Source organism: Netta rufina (assembly GCF_964035555.1).
Source record: "Netta rufina genome assembly, chromosome: 4".
NCBI lineage: Eukaryota > Metazoa > Chordata > Aves > Anseriformes > Anatidae > Netta > Netta rufina.
This window is the reverse complement of record NC_140127.1, coordinates 64,708,232-64,728,657: the sequence shown is the minus strand read 5'-3', so window position 1 is coordinate 64,728,657 and position 20,426 is coordinate 64,708,232. Positions and strand designations below refer to the sequence as shown.

The following is a 20,426-nucleotide window of genomic DNA, read 5'->3' as shown; positions in this document are numbered from 1 at the left end:
GTGATATGCATTTAAGATGCCATGTAAAATCCAGTGATTTTAGAAGGACTGTTATTCTTTTTGTTTACATTGCTCTTGCTAAAACTTTGTAAGTGAAATGACTGGATGATACGTGATGATATTCAGTTACTCTCAGTAGTTTAATGTGTGCTGTCACAGACAGCAACAATCCATATAGACATTGGCATGCATTCAGAGCAAGATGAAAACCACTGAGCAAGCATACCATTTCATGTAAATCAGTACTCCTCCAAAATTTTGGAATCAGTTTCTCATATATTAAAATGCTTTTATGAAGTAACAATCAATAATGTGTTAGATGGAAAACTGCCTTTTAGTTGCATACTTAATGTACAGTATAACTAATTTTAAATTACTGTAGTTCTGGAGAAGTACTAACCTTGTTTATAATTGCCATTATACAATTTGCTTTCCTGTGTAATTGTTTGTGGGTTTCATTTCTCAATTTCATTGCAATTTTCTTCACTCATCAGTAAAGAAATAACTAATATATTTAAGTCACTGTGAGTGTTGGCTCATTTGAAAATTTTACTATAAATTCATCCACTTGTGATAGTAGATAGGTTTAGCTTTGTTTTATATTGAATTGGGTACCCTAATGCAAGCACTGAAAATTGGTGTTATTGACCATAGGAATGGAACTGGATGTTATAAAATAAAATACGGGTATCTAACGAAGATAATTTCCAGTAGCTAGATTTACCATTTGGGGTTGATTTTTTTTTTCATAAAGAATTATCATCTGAATCATCTAGTAATAGTAAAACAGTACCTGTGCAATAATATCCAGGTCTGACAGTGCCTGATTCAGAAGTGTTACCTTTTCCACATCTGTAATTATAATGCTGTCCCAGCTGGTGTTTAGTCCACAGTGTATCTACATGAAAATGTAGATAGCTTCCCTCCCTATCCTGTTCCAATAAACAAAAATAATGAAACCTTCTAAATGTTTCCTGAAGTGGTATTACTGCTTATATTTTAACCCTTTACTTTTCTTTGGACTCAAAAGGTTATAGTATAGTAAATAGAGTTACATCAGGCTGGTGGGGTTCATTAGTGTGGTTCCACAGTGCTCCATTTTAGAGCCAGTCTCCTCAATGGTTTTATAAATGACTCGGATGTAGGATGTAAAGGTACACTGAGTAAGTTTGTGGATGACACTAAATTGGGAGGAGCTGCTGACTCCATTAAGGGTAGAGAGGCCAGGAGGGCCAACAATATCTTGGGGTGCATCAGGCACTGCACTACCAGCTGGTCAAGAGAAAGGATTGTCCCACTCTGCTTCGTGCTGGTGCAGCCTCACCATGAGTACTGTGTGCAGTTTGGAGCACCACAGCATAAGAAGGATATAAAATTATTAGAGTGCATCCAAAGGAGGGCTACAAAGATGGGGAAGGAGCTAGAGGGGAAGACGTATAAGGAGTGGCTGAGGTCCCTTGGGTTGTTCAGCCCAGAGCAGAGCAGGCCAAGGGGAAGCCTCATGGAGGCCTGCAGCTCCCTCACAGGGGGAGCGGAGGGGCAGGCGCTGAGCTCTGCTCTCTGGGGACAGCAACAGGACCCGAGGGAACGGTATGGAGCTGGGACAGGGGAGGGTCAGGCTGGGGGTTAGGAAAAGGTTCTGCACCCACAGGGTGATTGGGTGCTGAGACAGGCTCCACAGGGCAATGGTCATCACACCGAGCCTGATGAAGTTCAAGAAGTGTTTGGACAATGCTGTCACACATAGGGTCTGATTTTGGGGTGGCTCTGTGTGTAGCCAAGAGTCAGACTTGATGATCCTTGTGGATCCCTTCCAACTCAGGATATTCTTTGATTCTATGACTGCAGAATGTAGACATGCGAAAAAATAAATTGTATTAATTATGCCTGAACAGTAAATGTTAGTCTGAATATTAATAGAGGTCTCCCCTCCATATTGCATTAAAATCTGAGGCAAGTTGCAACTTTACCATAGTTTAGCATAAATGAAATCCATTGTGTGACTACGGATCCTAGCTGTGCATAGCAGAGATGCAAGCAGTCTAGGAACACTGTAGCAGTGCCTAACATTCAGCTGCTCAGTAACCTCATTTTACCATGAAGCACTACGTAGTTTATATTTTTGTATTGCCACTCAAGGTTAAAATACAAATGTTTGAAATCTCTGCTTCTCTGCTTCTCTCTGACTTCCCTTAAGAGTAGCAGATCATATGTGGAGCTCATATTTTGGCTGACACTCCTATAGGGGTTGTAGGTGATATTATTACTGACATTATGTGTGATTGGATAAATTATACACTTTCTGGTATATTATAATAGAGAAGCAAGTCTTTCTCCCTCCCTCTCTCTCTCTTTTTTTTTTTTTTCCCTCCCCTTATATATTAATGTCTAATCCCACCTGGAAAAAGCATTGCTTCACGTGCAGCCTGCATCATTTTATAATGAGATTTCATCACAGTGGGTGTTACTATAAAGGTCTTATAGCCCTTCATAGGTCTTATAAGCCTTTATAAGGTCTTATAGCCCTTTATAGTAATACCCCCAGCCCTTAGAGTCACTGGCCTACATTTTCTGAGGTGTCTGGGACTCTGAATACCTCGTTTTTGGGGTGTCCGATCTGAAACCCCTTGAGTAGACTTGATTATTTTCAGAAGAACAATTAATTTGGTTTATCCAGTACAGACATTCCCATTAAAGTGGTTAAGAAATTAGGAAATACAAAATCAACTTCATTTTATTTTCCCTCTACTTACCCCCTCCCCAATGTTTCTACTAATAATACACCTTTTTAATACAATTTTTTAATACAATTAATACACCTTTTTAATACAATTTTTTCTTTCTGATACTTTAAGGTAAGGTCCTATTATCCTCCTCATCTTATTAGCAGGAAGTATCTTAGGTCAAGTAGTGGATTCGGGTGTAAGGATTTGGGACTCAAATCCCAAAGACAGTATGTGTGCGTAAATTAGATAAATCAGTCTATGCCTGGCTGGGGATCCCATCTGTAACACAGTGGTATGGCTTCTTAGCTACAGAAGGATGTTGTGGGAATAAAATAATTAAGTGTATGTAAAGATCTAAGTCCCTATGAGGATCCTTGAAGTATGGCCCTTTGAATATTAGAAGGTTTTCTAGCATTTCCTTCACAGCATAAATATGAACACTTCTGTCTCTGCTTCTTTTTCTCTCACCTTGTTGGGCACAATAGAGGGATTGTGGATAAGAGTAATTTGGGGTGGTTGATGGAGGAAATAAGGACAGGGTTGGATGCTGCTTGGTTTTATTTTATCACCTAATACTTTGAGATCTTGTTGCCAGTAACACATCTGCACAGCAGATTCCTTTGCACACACAGGAACAAGCATAGCCTTTTTCAAGCTCTAGTTCTCTAGCTGTTTACTGAAGAGAGAAATTTCAGGTATGCAGTCTTTGCTTTTCAATATTCAGGATAAGTTTTTAAGGTTTAAGACAAAGCTCCCTTGATGACTTTTAAAGGTGTAGAGGTACTTGCTAATCAATATTTTATATTGACGTTCCAGGTGGGTAAATTGAGAGAGAAAATCCAAGAGGTTAAGCAAGAAAGGGAGCAGGAGCAGCACAAACACACTGCCTATGTTTCTGAACTGAAAGCTAAGCTCCATGAAGAGAAAATGAAGGAGCTTCAGAGTGTCAGAGAGCTACTGATTCGGCAGCATGAGCAGGAAGTAGCGAGAATGGTGAAAATCAAAGATGGTGAAATTCAGCGTTTGCAGTCAACAGTCAATGTCCTGCGGGACGGGGCAGCTGACAAAGTGAAGACAGCACTGCTAAGTGAAGCAAAAGAGGAGGCTCGGAAGGCGTTTGACAGTGAACGAATGAAGTTGCAACAGGAGATCTTGGAGCTGAAATCTGGTAAAAAGCAGCTTGAGGAAGCTTTGAACAACATTATGCAGGCAGATAAAATGAAAGCTGCTGATCTGCGCATGGCTTATCAGTCCCATCAGGATGAGATTAATAGAATAAAGCGTGAATGTGAGAGAGATATCCGCAGGCTGGTAAGTTCATTAAGTTGTACATGCTTATGGCAGTTTATGGCAGTGTTCAATATATTGCTTTATCTACCCACAAACAAATATCTAACTTGTTCTGCAGTGACATATTTTATCAGTGTTGGTTGGTACAATAGGCTGCTAGTTCCACTACTCTTTCTTCTGTACAGCATAGATGAGCCTTGGTTCCATGGCTGTCTCAACCCAATTAAAAGTTTTATGTCCCATCAAGTCAAATGTGAGTAAACCAAAACTTTCCAGAGTGAATTTTTTCAACAGATCAAAGAAATTGATTTTCCCTTTCCTACTTGCCTGAGCTGTATTTCTTTACAAAAATCCCTTTGATCAAAACAGTGAGGCATTCATCATTTTTTAGTTCAACAACACCTTTATGAGATGGCAAAACTAAATTTTCATAGCGATTTTATAATTTTATGCGTGAACCAGTTGCAATGAACCAAGACAATGTATTTTCTCCTTCTGAATCATTGTCCAGCTCATTCAATTTTAACTATTATTACTCTTTTTGGCTTTTTAAAATTTCAGGGTTTTTATTATGCCTTTTAAGGGCAGAAAAATTAGGGTGCAGGACAGCAGGCTTTTGTCATGTTTCATAAGCTGTGGAACTTCAGCACAGATAGCCAGACTATGCCATTTGTATAAAATGGAAGAATGGACAAAATTTCCTGACAGCAAGTGCCCCAAATATTTCAAGTTCTGCAGCTTTGTAAAAGATAAAGAATCTATAACATGGGTCGTACACATCAGTGTACGCAGAGTAGTTCAACATCAAAGGACATTTGTGTTGGTACCATGATACTTTCTGTGCATATTCAAGATCTGATACTTAATCTGGCTAAACTAACAGTACAATAGTTATGCAAATAAAATGTAAAATTATAAAAAATATATTATTATATTTCTCATATGTAAAGTCTGCATCTTAAATGGAAGAAAACATCCTTTTTCTGAAGCAAAAAAAAAATATTTTATCAGTTTATGCTTATACAGATACGTCCTCTCATTTCTTTGGTTCCTTAGGAAAAAAGATGGTGAGGGAAAGCTACGAATGGGTGATGATTTTCTTTCTGGGGCAATTAAAGCTTTTAATGCAGTTAATATTTGTGCTTTAAATAGATCGGATATTGATCAACTCTCAGGGGTGTCATTTCCTTGATAAACACACTTGATAATGACCACTGCAAAGACTGACAACATGATATTACTGAGAGCATAGTTTCTTTCATGTTTTGTTCCATATTATACATCTAGAGTCTTAAAATCATGACTATAAAGCACAAGTAATTTTAAAAAAGTATTAAGGAGGAGAGGAGCTTACTGCATTGTCACCTGTGTTTTTCTAGAGAATAGTTGATATTAAATTTAGTTTTCTTAAAACCCAAGAAATGGTGAGGTGAGGCACATATGCATCCCAGATTTTGTCATCATGAATTACCCCAGTAAACACACCTACAGTGTGTCTTTGAGTGGTACTGTAAAGGAACTGCACTTCTCTTTCAACAGTCAAACCTTTCAGCCTGCTGTGATATGAAAGTGATGAAGAGGGCCATTCAGGGTTTCTCATCTGGCACAAAACAATTCTATCAAATCATTCAGAATAGTAATTGGAGCCTTACTGGGCTAATCCATTTCTTCCTCCATTATCCAGTACAACTATGTCCATAAAAGATGACTATATTTAAAGCATGTGTAGATAACTCCTGTTATCTACTCCCAGCTCTGATGGAATTCTGCCATTATTTTCATGGCCTTTCACTAGAAGTGTTCATATTCCTCTCCACCTTAAGGTGGGGAAAAATATCAGAAAAATATCAGAAGTCTGGTGTTGCCCTGCAGTGGCTTGACCCCTTTCAGATTATGAATTTCACTTTTTTTCATTAAATTGTGTGAGTTTTTATTACCAAAAAAAAAAAAAAAAAAAAGTGTTTCTTCCAGGAATTCATAATGATTTAGGCAGTTGTTTCTGTATAGGGCACTCTTTTACTCTGGGGCAAGCTAAAAAACAAACAAACAAAAAACAACAAAGAAACAAAAAAAAACACTGCAGAGTTTTTAGGTGTTGCTATCTTCTGCTGGCAGAGTAAGTGGGATTTGAGTCAGATTATCAGGATATTTCCCTCCCTCCTGCCCCCTCATTTTAAATAGTGCAAAGGATGCTTGCCTTCAATTTCAAATCAACTGTGTCTGTAGCAGATTTGGGGTACTCTATTATTTTAGATCCTACCCTTGTGAAATGAAATGGCAAGAATGTGGCAGGCAGTATTAGTGCAGATCCATAACAGAGCTTCAATTAACATGCTTTTTTGTATGTGCAGTATTAAGAAATCAGTATGTTTGGTATTAATGGCCAAAATGAGCTGGACATACCATAATTGAAACTCAGATGAAGTAAATCAGGATTCAGTGTATGATTGTCCTGATAGACTTGACAGATTTATTTTTATATTTTTAGATCACAGGTTTTGCAGATTTATTCTATATAAATATTGCAGCTGGGAAAAAAAAATAAAAAATCAATACTATTACCAATGGTTTTAATACCCATGACTAATTTGAGCAAAATCTTGCTTTTTCTTGGCTTGCGGTCAAAAAATAATAAAAAAAAAAGTATTGAGAAAAGAAAAAAGAAAAATCCATTGTCTATGAATATATGGATGTAATTACATTGGGTGCATTAACAGCCATGCTTGTATTGTACAAATGTTAGTATTTTAGAAATATTATCGATTTTGAGATATGTCTTCACACTTCTGAACTGAGCCATGAAAAATACTCAATAAGCCTCAATACAAACAAGATGAATGGGAAGATTCTAGTTCCTAATAAGGGAAAGTAAAACAGCTACTTTACAAAGAATATGTTACTCTTTTTCTTGATATAGTATGAAACTATATTGGAATTTTTCAGTTCCTGTAACTGACTTCATATAACAGTTATATAAATGTTTTCATTGAGTCAAGGAATGCTTGTGGACATGGCTTTTTTTTTTTTCCTTCTTCCCAAAAGAAAATACATAAAACTTGGAAGTAAAAATAACTAGTAAACAAAGTGGAGGCACAAGTGAAACAGAGGCTTTAAAAGTAAAGAGACAACTTGAAGAAGAAGATAAGAATGCAATAACAATTATTTCTCCTTTTTTTTTTTTTTTCATACAATATTTTCCAAGTAGTTGAGTCTGAGTACTATACAGTATAGAACGAAAACTGTTATGATACAGATTGAGGCATTTCTTAAATATAGAAATAACATTAAAAACAGTAAATGGGAATAAAATCAGTAATAGCAAACTGAAAAATAATCTGCATGAAGGAAAAGTGTTAAAGTCTGTTTTTCTGGATCAGATTTAAAAAAAAAAAAAAAAAGAATATGCAGAATCATACTAGCACATTTTTATCCACTGAACATCACTATAAGCGGTTCCAAAACATATATTCAGATGGAGGCTGTACATTGACAAGTGTGTACATTCCTAAATAGCTCTATATCAACAGACTTTTAATAACATCCTTGTAAGTAGTATGTCTAGTTTCCCGACGAGGTCTGGGGTGGTATGAGTTAATTTAATAAAATACCTGATAAATGCTGAAAAGTAAATTTTTTTTCATTTTTTTCCTGAGCCTCCAGTAAGCTTGTCATGTAAATGACATGCAACAAGTTTCCTCTATTGGAAACTTCTTTAACATCAAATCTTTCACCCAATTTACAGATAAATACTGCTCAACCTAGTTAAAGTCTTCACACACACGGTCTTCCTGAACATTCCTAAACAGTTCAGATTTAAATGAATTGAAAGACTTTTGTCACTTTAATGTAAAATAGACACAATTTTCTTATTCACAAAATCAATGTACTGGCCATCAGCCCAATGTAACCTCATTTACCCTATGAGCCTGACCCGTCAGCCAATTGTTGCATGAATTATAAACTCCTTCCATCGTGGAACTCTTCTGCAGTTTAGTGTTTCCCAAATATGGCAAAATGCCATACCTGAAAGAATATAATTCAACTTAATAGATTAAGTAGTTTTTTTGGATTTAAATTCAAAGCAAGAATTGTTCCAGTTCAGAACAAAACCAAAGTCCAGATTTCAACTCTAGTCCTTCGTAAGTTGGTGTTTTCTAACCTTGCACAGCTCTTACTGTGTGTGTCTGCCTATAATGACCTACTGTATTTCTTAGCATTAGAATTTCATAAGTGAACTGGAGTATCATAAAATATAGAAAAAAATAGATTCTGAGGGTTGTCTCAAGGTTATCCCAAAATCCTGTTCGAAGCAGGGCTATCTTAAAAGTTGGATCATGTTGCTCAGGGCCTCATCCAGTCAAATTTGAAAATCTCTGAAGATGAAGATTCCACATCCTCTATGGCAGCCCCAATACTTACGGAGTGAAATGTCTTTCTTCTTTGACCTAGTTGGAATTCCTCTTTCTGTTACCACTGATTGCCATGCTTTTCATTTTGCTATTTCATTTGCCATTCATCTTTGAGAAAAATCTGCCTGGTTTACCCCAATGTCCCCATTTATAGTTGCAGTGGTAGCAACACCAAAGGCTTTTCTTGTTTTCTTTCCTTTCCTTTTTTTTTTTTTTTTTTTTTTTTTTCTTTTTTCTTTTTCCTCTTCTTCTTCTGCTGAACCATCAGCTGCAGTTGACTTCCACGTTTTTCTGTTGCAGAGCTTAAACTATTTAAGGGTCCGGAGAGTTTCTATCTGTTTTGGGTGAACTCCATGAGATTTCTCCATCACGTCAAAGTCACTCTGAATGGCAGACATCTCTACTGTAGCAGCTCCCAAAATCTGGTGTTCCATTTCTTCATCTGGGTAGTTGATGAAGAAGTTAACAAGCATTATTCTCTTCAATTTTTAAGGGGTAAAATTTATATGTCCAAATAAAAATCTGTCTTGCAAGATTCAGCAATTCTTTTCAGTAAAACATGAAAAACAGTAGGAGCAAAAGTTTAACACTCCACCAAAAAACAAAATTACATCCTTTGTATTGGCTGTAACTATTTCCTTGTAACATTCACTTTCTCTCGCATTCACTTTACTAGGATTTTGCCATTTTAAGGCATTGGTATTTGTATCTCTAGGTTACACCCTGGAGTGTGTGTGATAAAGAGTCTTTTTCTCTCTCGAAATTCTGGTAGTTGGCTATTGGCAGGGGGACTTTTTGTTCCTCTGCTGCCCTGAGACTTGAAAAGAGTGATGGGGCATGGCTTTTTTCACTTCACTTGTGCAGTGGATATAAGCATGAGTTTTGTTTCTCCCAAATAGTGAATTTTTGAAACTGGAAGCTGAGTTTTGAATCTTCCAAGTGTGTCTTTGAATTTTCTAAGTGTGTGCAGTCATGCATGGTTGGGTAGAGATTGCTGTGACATGCTTCTTATCACCCACTTAAATGTGTATGTATTTTGCACGCAGCTGCTGATATCAAATTGTATGCTGCTGCTCTGGATTTTGCCATCTGTTTGAGAAGCCTGTTTCAGTTACGTTCCAAGGCTGAACTAATCTCCTGCAAAGACCCTTCTACCACCTTCAGCATTTTAGGACTGCAAATAAAACTTTGCTTTCAGACCTCTGAAGATTTATGCTTCTCCTCTCAAGAGCTAACAGGGCAACATTCCACCCGAGCCTTGTATTTTTCCTGAATCAAGCAGATCTAATGGAAGTGCTTTATAATACAGGCTCAGCATTTTGTGTTTATTCTTAGTGTTTTCTTAGGATTCTATTATTGTAGGTAGGTCACAAATCAGACTTTTATGTACTTTTACAAAGTACATAACTCTTTAGACAGTATTAAGAACCCACAGAAATGATGTATGGTGTGGCGCCTGGACAAGAGATCATGAAGTTTGGATTACTGCGTTTTTCTACTTTTTCCACCATTTGACTACTTTTGTTTCAGTTCTTTCAATGAACAATTAAGAGGCTGCAGTCACCTACAGTACTGCAGAGTGCTTTCTTTTGAGAAATATACCGGAAACCTATCGAAAAGTTCCGGAATTTTCTGTATTTATAGTGTATCTTGTATAATTTATCAAAACTTTTAATATATTCCTTAATTAAAAAAAAAAAAAAAGTTATTGGTGGTAAATATTGTCTAGTGGTTTAGGAAAATTTTAAGAATAAGTCCCAACTACTTGCACATATAACCCTTCCTTCTCCACTGGATGCCTAGCATCTTTTCTTCCTCTTTTTCTGAGGTTCCTAGATAAGCAGCAAGCATTTAAATAAATAGGTGACCATGTCTGCTGTAGCGGAGACTACACACAGCCTAGAAATGTTTTGATTCCTCTCTCCAGGTGTGCTTTCAGTGTAGAATATTGATTAGATCTTACTGGCCTTTTATTAATGTAAAAGTTGTTAATTCTATTTAGTTCTAACTATTTATTTGAGTAGTCTCTCCTTTCTATTTTTCCAAGTAACTAGCAGTCCTCCTGTCAAGATAACCCTATTTTCAATGTCAAGCATTTAGTATAAAGATCAATTCAAGTTCTTCTGGAGAAAAGCACTGTAGAATTCTGTTCTGCAGTTGGCTAGGAGATAACTTTGATATGGATGGGTCTTACATTTGGCCATGCAGCAGCTGGCTTTTTCCACTTTGAAAACTGAGTATGTGACTGCCTTGATAGATCTTGCTTTTAATTCCCTGGGAATTTCTCTTTCAACTTGGTGAGAGGCTAAAGTTCCCCCAAAGGTCTCAGACTTTCTTTCATTGCAGCTATTGAAGTGTAGGATAATTGGCACAGAGATACTTTTTCCAATGGCTGCTTGGTTTTCTTTCATGTCTGATAAATATTATTACAACACTTATTTCTGCTCGTTTCTCATAGCTTTTAGGAGGCTTAGATACCTGTTCTTAGGAAACCATGCAATTTTGGCACAAGCTATAAACACTAGCTCTTCACGGATATAATGCAGGTAATTGCTGTGTTCCGCACCTAATATATGACAGTACAAAACCCATTAATTAAGAAATGATACTTCAGAAAGCGGTAATTTTAACCAACAACACCAGAGTTACTTCCAAGGTGATTTTGTAGTAATATCCTACTACAGCTGACCTTATTTTCTTTTCAATGCTCTTTCTGAAGTTATTTCTACTACTTCCCTTCTCAAAGCATATAATTGAAAACAAGTTCTAACCTCTTGCTGCTCCACTGCCTTCTGATCACAGAATCACTTTTTATGCTGAATTGTGGCATGCTTAACTGCATAAAGAAAAATGTGACTTTTATAAAATGTTTTAAAATCCATGTGGAGCAGAATGCAAAATAATATGTGTGACCCTGTTGTGTTGTATAGCTGCAGAAAAAATAAATAAATAAATAAAAGGTCAATTTTTTAAAACCGAGAAAAAGTTAGGAACCAAAACAGGCAGTTGGAAGGAGTTTCTGGGATTATCTATTTGATTCAATGTAATACCTGTGAGCCAATGCTTGGATTGGGATTTCACCTCGCTAAATATGCTGGAATAAAAGATGGTCTCTACCCTTTGTATCTTACTGAGCGGTCTCAAATGAATAGTAGTACAGGGAAGAAAAGACAAAAGCAGTGGGACAAGCTCTCACTTGCTTGTCTTATCTATATTGTGCCACAGATGCAGAAACATCCTCTAGGTACCTGCTGTGGCAGGTCCTGCACCATATTCCCAGGACCACGGGGGGCTAGGGAATGCAGCGGAAAAGCTTCTGCTTGCTCAGAATCATGTCATAAATCATCAAGTGAGACCTGATTCATCCCAGTTTATCAGCTTCGGCCTAGTGCTGACCTTGGCATACCTGTGTGTGTTTGTGTATATATATTACACATACACACACAAACACATGTATAAGTACCAAAATACTTATGGGAAAAACAAACTTATATAGATGTAAAAAGCTTTTAAGCAAAAGGCTGCTTAATCTGCTGAAGGGCTTCTCTACCTGAAGGCTTTTTTTTTTTTTTTTTTCCTTGCTACATCACATGGTGTAATAAAAAAAATTGCTTTTCTTTAGACAATGTGGCTTCCTAGACAATCTTGGCTATGACAATGTTACTTCCACAACATGTATTCGGTCGAAAGAGCATCCTACAGGGAAAGCATATTAATTCACTTTGGATTTAATTTTCCTAATGGAAAACACTCTTTCTGTTGCTAAAATAAAAACCTGAATACATAGTCTGATAGTATACGGCTGTTTTGCTTTATCCTAATACCTTTTTTGTTTTGTATAACCAAACCAGGCAAGGCTTCTTCAGGAAAAGAATAGTTCTCCAGTGGTGTTGAACTGGCTTGGTGACTACATGAATGCTTTTACAACTGTTAAAATAAGGCTACACATTGCTTAAGCCTCTTTGAAGAGTTGTTTTGTCTCTGACTATCAGTTTATGTTCAGTCTAGGAAAAGGAGAGATATCACTTGGGTTTAGTCTTGTATCTTTTGCTTTGCCTGCCTGCCCCTTGACCTGGCACCTCACCCACTTGGAGCTGAGGGATATTGCATCCCTGAAAAATCATCTCCCCCTGCCTCCTCCCTTTTCTTTTTTTCCTAATTTGGAATCTCTACTAAGAAAGCAGATGGGGAAGATGAACAAATTTGCTCTGTAGTATGCAAGTGAGAAGAAAGATAGTAAATCTTTGGGTCAGGCATTGCGGTAAATTTAAGAAAAGTGAGGTAGTGACTGGGTTGATATATTTACATTGAAATCATATGTGTAACTGTCCCCTTCAAGAAAGGAAAAATGTATTGTGAACCAGGCATCCAAAACAGAATTCAAGGCGTAGGTGTTATTGCTGCTTCTCTGTTCATTTCTATCAGTTCGTTTTAAGTTACTTGAGTAAAATTGCTTAGAAAATCCTGCTAGTTTGTGCTTGTAATTAAATTAGCACTCTTACAGTACTCTGTACATTTGTGTATATATGCATGTTTACTTGTGTAAGGATTCTCTACTGTGTAACTTAAGATATAAGTCCAAATTAAAAAAAAAAAAAAGTATGTAGTAATGGCTATTGTGTTACTATTTTCAATTCTTATCAATGTCTCAATGATTTTTCTATTTGATTGAAGCTCTTTTTTTTTTTTTCTCCAAAAATTTTCACCACATAGAATTTATGGTAGAAGAAAAAGCAGTATGCAGAGTAGAGGGTAATTCTGCCTTCTTCCCTGCCTTCCCCTAACCCCACCCTAGACCATACTCTTTCATGGCCTTTCTTTGTGATGTGTGTGAGCTTGTGTGCCTTCATCCATGGAAATGTCTGTGAAGGGTGACCTGAGCACCATTTCATTGATGACACGTTTCAGAAGGTTTATTCTGCTGCAGTTCAGCATCTATCAGTCTACACCAAAGTTGTTGCTTTCTTTTTATTTCCAACTTAAACACCTATATTGTTCCATTTAACATTTAAGTTGTGAGAGTATGAAGAGTACAAAATGTGTGACTAATTGGGTGATTAAAATCAAGGCTGCCTACATAACATTAGTTCTTCCTTGTTAAGTGTGTGCCTCACATGGCCAAGTTTCTATCTCAGTTACATAGATGCAGTTCCACTTATTTCAGTATGAACACCTGTGTTATTGAGAGCCAAACTTTGTCCACAGTATTTAGTTACATGACATTTTTTCCTCTGAAGAGATCCCGAATAGATCAGTGTGCATGACAGATAGCATTCAGTGAATGAGGCAGCTGCTTAATTTTTGTCATTGCTGTTCTCTGCACAGTCCCTCTTTTTTTTTTTTTTTTTTTTTTTTTTTTTTTTTTTTTTTTTTTTTTTTTTTCCAGGGTGTGGGAGAGTGGGTTAGAACTTGGCTGAAGGACTTCTATGGGTGTAGGACTATAATAAACAATACATGTATGATTTAACAAGTTCGTGGTTTTATTTTTATTTTTTGCATACAAATATAATACTCTGACTTCCAAAATTCCATGAGTTTGTTGGCCAATAAAATGATTTAGTAAACTGAAGGAGGTACAACATGGTTCTAATAAATATATCATTAATGGTTAATATTCTTGTTAAGAGTTGTGTTTCTATAGTAACTGCTGCAGATTCGCACTTCTAGCATTTGGAATAGTACCAAACTGAATTTAACACTGATGCTGGGAGGGACAAATCCTATGAGAGCTGCAATAGATCCCTGCTAGCAGCATGCTTTATTTGGAATCGAGATGTATGAACAACACAGTTCAGTAACCATAGATGGTGTTTAAAAAGTAGTTCTCCCTACAATTTATTCTAATGCTCGGCATGCATTTGCTTTTTTCCTTCTATACAAAGACTAGGCCTCCTTTGAATCTTAGAGCAAAGGCACACAAAATGCTTAGGTATGCTTAAGAATTGATGTTGAAATGTGTGTGTGTGTATGCTACTAATTTTAAAACGACTGTGAAGAGATTCACCTTGTGTGATTTTTCACTAATAAAGAGGGAAGTCAGCAAATGTTTATTGCTCAAACTTCAAAATATAGCTTAGGTGAGTTTTAAGGGGTTTTCTTGTCTTACCTCATACTAGCCTTGTGTGTCTTCTCTGGGACATAGTGAAGGGAGATTTCTCTTCAGCTAATAGAAGTGTATAGTGTGTATAGTCAGATAAAATAGAGACAATTTCAGTGGCTTTTTTTTCTGTTTCAGTGTGTGTTTGCATCTATTTTTGTTTGTTACTTGATTTGAGACTGCACTCAGCAAACTCATGATCAAGTGAAGGCTGAAACTCTTTTAAGGGAAGGGAAAAAGACTTCAGAGAAGAGATATCTTCCTTTTAGCAACCCAAGTTTGGCTGCTGGTATAAATCTGAGAGAAACAGAACTTTGTTTTTGCAATTTTGTGGTAAATGCAGTAAACACTTGGGGATTATAGAAACTTCCTTCTTGCTTTTTTTTCTTTCCAGATGGATGAAATAAAAGGCAAAGACAGAGTGATTCTGGCTCTGGAGAAAGACCTTGGTGTCCAGGCAGGCCATACACAGAAACTCCTCCTTCAGAAAGAAGCTTTGGACGAACAGCTTGTCCAAGTAAAGGAGGCAGAACGATACCACAGTAGCCCTAAGAGAGAGCTTCCTGCAGGAGTGGGGGATATCACTGAGCTGATGGGAAGCCCGGTAAGAAAATTGTATTCCCTTCAAAAGGGAAGCATGGGACAATTACTGCCTGTGTATTCACATTGTTTTTGTGGCTACTTTTAAGGACTACTAGAAGGACTAATTCATGATAATCAGCCTTGCACTGCATTGTGGTGTTTTTCTGATGGTTAGAAATTTCTTAGACCTGTTCAATTTCAAAAAATGTTGAAAAACAGGTGGATACAGAGCTTTTAGCTTGTGAGCTAAAAGTGAGCTTCGTCTATGAACTAACTAGTTTTCTGTGACTGAAAAGAAACTTTCTTTATCTAGAATCCCATTATTTTCATAGAGTTGTTTGTTTATTTCATAATTTTAGAATTATAAAATAGAAACTATAGTTTTCAAAAGCTGCATGTGATTTTAATCCATGTGCTATGCATTGGATTTATTCTAGCTGATAATAAGAAATCTTGTGAGAAGTTACCAGTAATATATGAAATATTATTTATATCCACTTTTTTTTAATTAAAAAAACCAACCTTTGAAATCTTTACATACATTTGGCAAGTAGACCCTTTTAAATGTAAGATATCACATAGCACTTCCACAGTATGTTATTGTTTAGTTTTTCTTTTAATTAAAATATGCTTTCCAGACATTGATGTAATAGTTGATTTTAGATTTACACAGTATACTTGCTAAACCATGATATTACATTTATGGATAGTAAAGTATATTTTAAAAGGTAATTTTATATGTCTGTATGTTTTTGACATAAAGGAGCAGCATTTGGATGAACGAGATGTGCGGAGATTTCAGCTGAAAATCGCTGAACTGAATGCTGTAATAAGGAAGCTGGAAGACAGAAATACTCTCTTAGCGGATGAAAGAAATGAACTGGTAAATTAATTAGTAACAACACAGATGGTGACTGGGAGGGCATCTTTATGGTAAATGAATTAATTCCGGAAAGTCACTGTTATAAATAATTTACAAATTAGTCCTGCTTGGCCACAATCAATTATATCTAAAGGTAAGAGACATTTCTATGGATATTCACTTTGTCACCATAGACATGGATGGAATCCCTTTTGTTCCAGAGTAAGAAAGCTTTATAATTTCATTTTGGGGCCATTGTAACCAAATAGACTGGTAGCTTGCCTGTGGCACTGTGTAATAATGTTGTGTAAAACATGCATAATCCACGCACTCAAATTACTATATTAATCTTTGAAATAGACAAAATTGACATTAGTTTTGTGACATGCTTATGCTAGCTAAGAGTTAAAAAGCTTTCATGTACTGGAGATGAGTAATCTGCCATCCCCTTTCTCAAGGGTAATCTCTTAAGTAGGTGAAATTGTCCTAGGAGAATGATAGTAACTCATAAAAGAATGGATATGACAGTAATTTAAGAATGAATTTTATTAGCCTGCATTTCTTCTTAATTGCTTGTAATGAGATTAATGGTAAAACTCCCATTGACTGCAACGGAAAGTGAGTTTTAACAATAAGAAGTTCTATACATGTCCTGTTATAATGCTCTATTCCCAGCGGCAGTAGAAAGGATTTCTCATTCTAATCAGGTGGAATTTTGCCCTCATGCAACCTGTGTATCTGACTGTAAAGCAATGCTATTATTTATGGTGAGGGTAGAATTTCAATACAATAAATTGAGTGGAGCACTGACATCTTCATAGTTTCTTTGACATACTTAGTTTTTCCTGTTGAGATTTGAGGGCTTTGCTTTATGACGAAAGAACTAAATTTAGTTGCAATATATTGATGATTATCAAAACTAATTTTTGAAATTTTCTTGTCCAAAATCTTGGCTGAATCTAGACTAGCAAAGTTAATTGAACCATACTAGAGTAAAACTGGATTAATTGAGAACATAATAATTTATAAAAAAAAAAAAAAATCTATTCCATTTTAAATAGCTATATAGTCTAAACTGCCTTTTCATATGACAAAATTGATTCCTCGTTAATTATTTTATTTTATTGGGAGAGCATGCTTTTTAACCTGGGTACTATTATCTGTTTTCACTGCTTTGCCTAGATGCTGAGTGGTGTGGTTTTTCATTTTCTTTTTCTTCCACTTTTACCAGTACAGTTACTTTTCTCTACTCTGTACTCACAAGAACATCATGCTTTCTTTCAAGGTTGCATTATATAAAGACAAGATTATTCAGCCTCCTAATCCCTTCTGTGGACATAAGTCATTCAAAACATCCCTGAAGAATGCTAAAGTACTGCAACACCTTTACTGCAGTGTCCCTCTAAATGGAAGGCATGTATGACTCAGTCAAATGCTGAGGTTTCAGAAATGCATTTTGGAAATCATATGGAAGAGGTTTTGTCATATTTCAAGACAATACTACATAAACCCAGTAATATCAGTAAGCTCTTGTGATTAAGTACTGTAAAAATCATTTTATTCTGAGAACGAAACAGAAAACCAAATATTCATAGAAATTAGCTCAGGAGAGATTATCTTTTTCTCATTTCTGGTTAAAACTCAGAAAATTGAAAAATCTTTTATTGGGAAAAAATATAGAAAATGACACAAGGATTAAAGAAATAAAAGTAGCGGAATACTGAATGCACACAAATACAAGAAAGGGCAGTAATTTGCTTCACATAATTGTCTAACATCGTAAGACCACAGGAGCAAAATTGAGCAGCTTGGAAATGTCAGCAGAATGCTGAGATTGAATCTGTGCCCTCTGGCTGACTCTCTCATTGCTCTAATTACACATTAAGTATATGTTTTTTTAAAAGTAAAGGAGGAAAAGTTTACCAGGGGATAGTTGAGTTGTTGAAAGATTGCTACCCTAGACACAGTTGATCACAGTAAGTTTATATGTAACAAGATTAGTTTATCAAGAAATCAATTTTTCAGATAATCATAAGCATTTTCCAGGAGCAATATAGGGACCAGAGCTATTTCTTTTTTTGCTTGGACTCCTTTAGTTCTTAGTTTAGCAATAGCCTATCAGATGTCAATTAACAAAAGAACTAAACTTTCTGAATGAAGGATAAAGGCAAGAGAAAACCCACAAATTTCTTCTTTCCTACAACTACGAACTAAAGCACAGCTTACTTTGTTCCTTTGCCATTTACAGCTGAAACGTTCTCGAGAGACAGAAAGTCAGCTGAAGCCTTTGGTTGAAAAAAATAAGAGGATGAGCAAAAAAAATGATGATATGATGCAGTGCGTTCAGAGAATGGAAGAAAAAATAAAAAATCTGTCCAGGGAAAATATAGAATTGGTAAGTAATCATATCTACTGTCATGTTAAGAGAACACAGTTGCTTCAAGGTGGAAGTGTTTGTGAGGCTTTTGCTTTGGTACAGACATTTCAGAGTCTCAACCACAGGATGGTATATCTGTCAAATTCAGCCAATGCACGTGAATATTCCTATTCTAAATTCATAGTGACATATCCTTTGTGTCTTTGTGTTGTATCAATTCACACTGATTAAGGAAACAGATCACAAATTGTTAAAAATGTGTTTGGAGCCTGTAAAAATTTATGACAAAATCAGCTTCAGTAATGCTGCTTTTTTGACTAAAAGTCAAAACTGAATTTAAATGCATGTGCCAATAGCTCTACCATTACAGAATGTTGAGTTTGCTTGTCTCTAATTTTGTCCTGATGGGTCTTTGATGCTGCCCTAAAATACCTTATGTGAAGTACTAACCCTAAGGCACACAGAATGTACAATATTTTGTTGGTAAAAGAGGCCTTATGTTGTGGTGTGGGATGCAGTGATGAGTATGCAGAATTCTTGATTGCTACATCATATGTGAGGATGTTCTTACTGTTATGGGAAGACCCTTTAAAACATTCTTGTTAATAACAGATTTCATTTTAATTTTGTAGAAAGAGAAGTTATCTGCACAACCAGCACTGAAGAGGCACACATCTTTAAATGATCTTAGTAGCACACGGGAGGAACAAGAAATTGAATTTCTTAGACTGCAAGTCAAAGAAAAACAGCACGTTATTGATGATCTCACAGTGGTAATACTTCTCACATCTGGTACACATATATGCATGCATACACATCTATAGGCAAACTGAAGATTTGAGAGCAATATTTTAACTCCAGTTGCAGTAGTGGCATAGAAATAGTTCTTCAGCATTGAAGGGTTTTTGTTATTTCCCAAATAGTGAATGAATTCCTTTGAAATGTGCATAAATCTCTGGATCTTAAAGCACTCACCAGTTATGGGTTGCTTGTGGAAAGAGGTGCATCAGTCCATTCATCTTACTTACAAAACTGGCTGTCAACAGCTGAGGAACCTGGAGGAAAGGAAACTTTCCAAAACTTAATGACTGAAACATGTTAGATATAGACCTTACTGTAAACCCAACCTCTCCCTTGATCTAGAAGTTCTCTTGAAAAAAAAAGGAACATGCAGAATGGCATTCATTTCACCTAAATAAACTGCCTACACTAGCTATATTTATAGCACATAGAGAGAAATTTGCATGACTAATTTAACTAAAGGTAGCAGTGTATTTTGGTATTTGGCACAGCTGTTTTGCTCCGTGAAAACTACTTAAGATGATGCTTAGAGATTTTTGCATTGTTTGGGACTCACTTTAGTTGTTCTAGATGTGTTTTGGACATTAAGATACACAATTCTGGTGCTGGAAGAAATTATTTATCATCTCTGAGAGATCCATGCCCTTCTGGAGCAGCACCTGGAACTCAGGCTCACTGTTCTAGAGGATCTCAGATTGGTACTACTAAAGCTACATGATGATGAAACAAATTTAAGATCACTCTGTGATCTTAAATCTGTGATTAAGCAATCGATTAGAATATTGAAAATAAAAACAGAAGATACATTTAAAAAAAAAATAATATATGTTATTGCTCAGTCTGGAATATTGTCTTGACAGTTCCCTTCAGATTTTGACCCAGGATTTCTCTCTGTAATTAGTGCCAATGTCTGTGTGCATTCTCCAGTGTCACAGTGTTGCAAGCAGTAGGATGTTTGCCAGACACTAATGGAAGGTCTGATTCACAAAGGGTTGCTGCTTTACCTTCCTAATACAACTTTACAGGCAAGGTCTGTGTCACTACATTAAATTCCCAATATATGCACATATAACTCCATTTATATTTCTGCTTGAAGTGGATATGAAAGAACTCTACCCACTCCATCTCAGCCAGTAATTTGAAGAAATGTATCCTATCCTAACGGTTCAACTAGTATTAAATAATTTTTAGTATGAAAATAAAATTAATAAGCATTTTAAAATATGGTTTCATTGTTGCTTTGTCTCCTATTTACAGATGCATTTTCACAGGCAAAAACAAG

At 36.1% G+C, this 20,426-nt stretch overlaps 1 protein-coding gene across 1 annotated transcript in view; it reads left to right on the top strand.

The window, feature by feature from the left end:
* Positions 1 to 20,426, top strand: part of JAKMIP1 (janus kinase and microtubule interacting protein 1) — a gene marked incomplete at its 3' end in the record, with an annotated part of 86,593 nt that overhangs the window by 11,275 nt on the left and 54,892 nt on the right. The window contains exons 3-7 of the mRNA XM_084285503.1: positions 3,543 to 4,037; positions 14,917 to 15,126; positions 15,868 to 15,987; positions 18,215 to 18,361; positions 18,976 to 19,116. Of these exons, the coding sequence (XP_084141629.1) occupies positions 3,543 to 4,037; positions 14,917 to 15,126; positions 15,868 to 15,987; positions 18,215 to 18,361; positions 18,976 to 19,116 (1,113 nt within the window). The remainder of the gene's footprint in view (positions 1 to 3,542; positions 4,038 to 14,916; positions 15,127 to 15,867; positions 15,988 to 18,214; positions 18,362 to 18,975; positions 19,117 to 20,426) is intronic.